Raw genomic sequence first — 5,903 nt, 5'->3', positions numbered from 1 at the left:
TTGAATATTAATATACTTCCAGGGCATCAAGCCCCCATCGCTAATTGAGCTAAAGCTCCAACGTGTTGAGTACAAAGCTCCAGGGCATCAAGCCCCCAACAATGAAATGATAATGCATGAATTCAACAACTTACAACTTTGGACAACATCGACAACTTAAGACTCCAATACTTTGGAACAACAACTTACAACTTAGACAACATCAACAACTTAAGACTCCAGTACTTTGGAACGACAACTTACAACTTAGACAACATCATAAACATCTCAAGATATAACAACATCAAATGATAATCAACAACAACTTAAACATCTTATATAATTCACATAATGCATATACAAATATATTACATTACCATCGACATCAAATCATATTCATCAACATATACATTCATATAATAAATCATCAATAATGAACATCATTATTTCTATATCATACAATATTCTAAGAGACATAGACTAATTTGCCTTTTTGTTTGGTATGTACAGTATAATTACTTAAAAACTCTTTAAATTATTAATTTATCGATAAATTAATAACTCTCTAAACTAATAAATTTCTCCGGTCCCGACATTATTAATTTATAGAGTTTCTACTGTATCTCAAATTATTCAACAAAGATATTCACGTCCAACCAAGTTAGATCCATCACAACACATGTTAAATACTGTTAAACCCCTTAATTAAACTCCTAGTACTTCTAGTTTTGAGGTTTGGAATTATTCCCTAAGTTTTGGATTAACTTAGAAACGGTTATGCTGAATTTTCATAAAATTTCACTAAGACCTCCTTGAAGTATTTTCATGATAACTCCTAAACCAAAAATCATTTTCAAGTCAAACCGACGCCACTGGAAAGATAACACAATTATCTACAACTTTCATGTTTACACCAAAGGCTAATTCAAAACGGAAACATGTGAAAAAGACGCAAGAACATGAAACAGGACATGCTGTAAGATAACAACTCGGGAAAAACCCATTTTTCACCCCAAAATTCCAATTTTAACTTCCCTATGCCCAAATTTGATCCCAAAGTTTTTCTAAACATTTATATACATCAAAAGAGACTCAAAACCATATAAAACTTGACCCAAAACATTATTTTAGAAAATCATCAAATAATCACTTTTAAGTCAAGCAAATCTTCAGCATCAAAGATTGCATCTTTCAAGTCATCAAGCCATTGCTTGACAGGAAGGTCAATGAACTGTTTCTGCTCTGCATCAACCAGCACAGATTGAAGAGCAAACAATGTTGTTTTCAATTCGGCCAGCAGTGAGTAATTGAACCTGGTGTTTCTGATGAAACCACGAAACTCTGATGAGCTTAGCTTGTCTGCTATGGTTTGAGTAGTAGCAGAGAGACATGCACCTGCGACCAAAGTTTGGTAAAGTAAAGCAGCAAAGGAAAAAAGTTGTAAATGATATTGCAAGTAAGTTGCAAAGAAAGTTAAGAGCTATGAACATTCAAGAATAGTAGTTATTGCAATTAAGGAGGAAAGACTTGCATGAAAATGAATGGATAATAGTACTGTTTTTGGATGGTTGGCAGTGCAGATAGTAAACGTAGACTCAAGAAGACTTGTTTGTTAGGTAAGAAACAAAGTTAGAAAGCTGGAAAACAAGGCTTACCATTGTTTAATGGACCCAGGTAAACAAATAAAAGAACATGGAAAGGAGTAAATATCTCATACGATTATTCACCAACTACCAGAACTCAAGTCTTTGTATTAAACCTTTTGTTTTTATATGCTGGTGTATTGTTTCCCAATGAGTGAATAAATCAATTAAAAAAAGTGTATTGAGAATAGGAAATTGCAATGCATTTGTTCACATCTAGTGAGACAATTGTGACTATACCTGCTCAATCAATTTTCCCAAATGTTCTGTTTTCAAATAAATATTTGTTTCCACATTATAGCAAACTAAAGTGATATTTCATATTTTTGCTAAAATAAATTAAAAATGGGCAACAACAAGCAAACTTTTCAGCAGGTAAAACTCCTAGAAGCTGGCTGGTCAAATGATTTGAAATTGATGGATAAATAATTTAATGAAGTGCTTATAACAAAAGCGGTTATTGTATACGTGCTTATGTAAGCTATTTCTATAACAAAATAATAAATAAATTCATATACTTTTAAAAAAATAAAGTCAAATTAATTTTATATAAACTATAAGTTGTTTTCATAAGCTATTTAGAGAGGTTGTGAAAATAACCTAAAAAAAAATTGTAAACATGTCATAAATTGTTTCCATAAGCTCTCCTAAAGAGTCTGATAAGTGCTTATGTGAATAGATAAACTCAAATAAAGCAATCTTAACATACTATAAATTAGCTAATACTATGCTCAACAATGCCTAAATTTGATTCTAGTATTCTATAAAAAAAAAAAAAATCAAAACTATGATTTCAAGTGTTTTCACAAACTCTAACCTAATTCATTGCTTGCACCTTGTCAGAAACCATCTCTTTGCAGATGTTGGTGAATTGGAGAGTACATATCCGGGGAAGAGATAGGAGAAACCTTGAGAATAACTCTCATTTTTATTTTCTTTAAAAAATTTAATCATATAATAAATCTTAAGGTATTTGTTTTCTGCCTCACCGATGAAAGAAAGCAATGCCATGCATGCACAACGCTTGAAGTAGAAAGGAAGTAGTGAGATACAATGCAATGCCATGCTAAGTATTGCATGTGTATAAAGTGTGAGAAGGAAACATATTGTCACGACCCAATTTTAGGCCATGACCGGCGCATAGGCTAACCCTAACTCATCGTACATTTACCTAAGCAAGACTATTACATTATACTTTGTTGTGAAAAGTCACTCCACCCATTAAAACAGCCAAACCTGTCAACAAAACAAAAGGCATCCAACAGGAAGCACCCTGACCCTGAAAGCCGAGAGACTCAACCAAAAAACTCGGCTTGAAGATGCACCAAAAACCAACACCCGTCAAAGCACATCAAACCTGACCCAAAAAGTGCACCAAAACCCCATTCATCATCTTGAAGATGTATTTTCTGTTTGAACTCATCTTCAATATCAATTTTTGAGTTATTGAATTGAAAATTGATGTTGAGCTGCGATTGGGTTTAGAGTTGTTATTGAATTTGGTGTGCGTGGGTTCGATTGAGAGAGAGGGATTGAGATTGGTTCAATTGAGCTGAGTTAGAATGAAGGAATGGGTTTGAGAGAGAGAATAAAGGGTTCTGAGAGAAAGAGAGAGGGAAACTGGAAAGGGAAGGGTTAAAAGTGTTTTGTTTGATAAATATTTTATTTTTTTGGGTTTTTTTCATGAATATTATGAAGATGATGAAGTACACAAGGGAAGAAGATGAAGAAAGGGAAGAAAAAATAGTTTCTGTTGGTTCACTGTAAGATACAATGGACCTTCACAATCCAACGGTCCCCTTTCTTAAAACATATCAAAGGGTTAAAATTGGAAAAATTAATAAGGTTTATGCTGGACCACCTACACTGTAAATAGAAATTGAAAATTTTGTTAGAAAGTAAACAGGTTCTTACTTATCACAATTTTCATAGTCTCTTTTGATTTACTATGCAATGCTTCTACAGTAGACTACTAGAAGATTTAAGAAGTAGACCGTTTATTATGAATGTTTGGTTAATTTGTTATTTATAGGGAGAAAAGTATGGAATGGTTGCAAAAATCGCAGAGGCTAACAATGTCTTAAGACGAAGACTAAGGCGGAAGCCGACATATAATGAAATTGCTGAGGTTCTCAATGTGAATGTTTCAACTGTAAAACTTGTTTCTGAAAGGAGCAGACAACCAATTTCATTGGACAGATCTATAACCGATCAGAGCAACTTAATACTGAAGGTTCGACAATTTCATTCGTATTTTAGGCGATTAAGTATAAACTACAAACTCTGAGCTATTAGTCATAATGTTTACTGTGATATAATGCAGGAGATTATACCAGGACCAGTCGAAATGATTCCAGAGAAGATGGTTGAGAGGCAGCTAATGAAGCAAGGGGTTGTGAAGCTTCTTAACACACTTGACAAAAGAGAAGAAGAGATTGTAAGATTATACTTTGGACTCAATGGAGAGACCCCTTTGTCTTTTGAGGAGATAGGAAAGCTGTTGAAACTATCAAGAGAGAGAATCAGACAGATTCATGGCATTGCATTGTCAAAATTGCGACAAAATACTATTGTAGATAGTCTAAAGTTTTATGTTGTTTAGAAAAAATGTTTTTCTGATTAAGATTTATGAATAGGAACATAAAGCAAAATATAGGATATGTCCATAATGTATCAATCAGTGGTAAAAGCAAATCTCAAATGACACAGTTGTAAAATGACAATCAGTACTACAGTTATTAATAGTAATTTCTCTTTTCTCAATCTAAAAAAAATTGAAATTATCCCACTTGGGTTGATCTAGTGGTATTGGCTTGAGACCTTGGAGTGGAGTGTGCTTCTCTCAAAGTCTCAGATTCAATTCTCCTTGGTCCCAATTTCACCGGGCTAGTCCATACAAAGCTTTGCTCTAGCTTTAAATGGGACCTACGCAAGTGGACAGTGGGATTGGACCCCTCAAATTAGTCGGTCTTAGGCTGGATACCGAGTTTTTAAAAAAATTGGGCCAAATATCTCTGGGGTCGTTTAACAGATTTGGATGGAAAAAGATAACGTTGAGAACCTTATACGACTTAAAGAACCAATTTGAAACTTAAAAAATTTAAAAGATTAATCCAGCATAAACGTTAAACTTAATTACCCCTGGAGGTATTTGCCCAAAATATTGTATTGAAATCAAGATATAATGAAGGTGCTTTGAACAATAATGGTACCTTTTCTTTTTGGTTTCCAAGGTGATGAGGTGGTTCGGCTGTTCTTTTTTAACTTCGCCTAATTTTTTCATTCATTGGGAGTGTTGGAGTGGTACGGAACGAAATAAGAAAATCCGGAAGGGTCTTTGGCGAGTTTGGCATACTACTATTTGGTTTATGTGGAGAGTTAGAAATAATTTTTTTTTCAATAACTTGAGTTGGGAGGTAGGGGAAGTTATAGAAGAGATTAAAGTTTTATCTTGGTGTTGGTTGTTGACTCGGATCAAAATTCGGTTTGTATGCTTTACGAATGGAAGTGGAATCCGAAGGCTTGCCTTGAGGTAATTTTTGAGATGCTGTTTTTGGGCTGTGGTGTGCGAAGATGGCGTGACTGGAAGATTTTTTGGTGCTGCTGTTGCTGCTTTCAGCTACTGCAGTATGGCTGTTTTGCGCCTGTTTGCAGTAGTGTTGTGGGTTGCGGCTGTGCAGGTTTCTACCCTTCTTCTGGTTTGTTTCTGCTAGCACGCTGTCTGTCCATTGGGAGCTTTTGTTGATTCCGTTCTGTGCCTGTTTGGGGTTCTGGTTTTTCGGTTGTGAACTTGCCGGTTGAAAGGTTTTGGTCGTGCTGTTATAGGCCTCTTGGTTTTTGGGGTGTTTGGGTAGAGGCTCCTCATATATATGGATTTTTGGTGTTCCTACCTTGTTATGTGTTCCGCATATATACGGCACCTTTGAGATGTTGACAATAAAAATTCTCGGGCTCTCTACCTAGAGCAAGAATTTTCTAATGTCCATATGGAACAATTTCCTGATATGCATCCACCTATTGTCAACATCTCAAATCCCTGTCTGATCAACTCTCTAATGTTGGTGCTCCAGTGTCTAACGAAAGGCTTGTTCTTCAACTTATCTCTGGCCTGACAGATGCGTATGCTACGGTGGGATCACAAATCCGTCATGGAGACTCTCTTCCACCTTTTTACAAAGCTCGTTCTATGATTATCCTGGAAGAAACGGCTAAAGCAAAGAAAGCAGCAAATTCCATCAGCAACTCTGCTTTCGTATCATCTCTTGATGATAACGCGGACTC

At 35.2% G+C, this 5,903-nt stretch overlaps 1 protein-coding gene across 1 annotated transcript; it reads left to right on the top strand.

The window, feature by feature from the left end:
* Positions 1–3,646: 3,646 nt before the first annotated feature.
* Positions 3,647–4,385, top strand: LOC120579652 (RNA polymerase sigma factor sigD, chloroplastic). Its single transcript, XM_039832261.1, has 2 exons — positions 3,647–3,855; positions 3,946–4,385. Exons 1-2 carry the CDS (start codon positions 3,670–3,672, stop codon positions 4,222–4,224), a joined length of 465 nt encoding a protein of 154 aa, XP_039688195.1. The 5' UTR covers positions 3,647–3,669; the 3' UTR covers positions 4,225–4,385.
* Positions 4,386–5,903: the final 1,518 nt, after the last annotated feature.

This window comes from Medicago truncatula, chromosome 3 (assembly GCF_003473485.1).
Source record: "Medicago truncatula cultivar Jemalong A17 chromosome 3, MtrunA17r5.0-ANR, whole genome shotgun sequence".
In the NCBI taxonomy this organism is placed as follows: domain Eukaryota; kingdom Viridiplantae; phylum Streptophyta; class Magnoliopsida; order Fabales; family Fabaceae; genus Medicago; species Medicago truncatula.
Note: the sequence above shows the minus strand (reverse complement) of the source record. Positions and strands in the feature narration are given on the sequence as shown.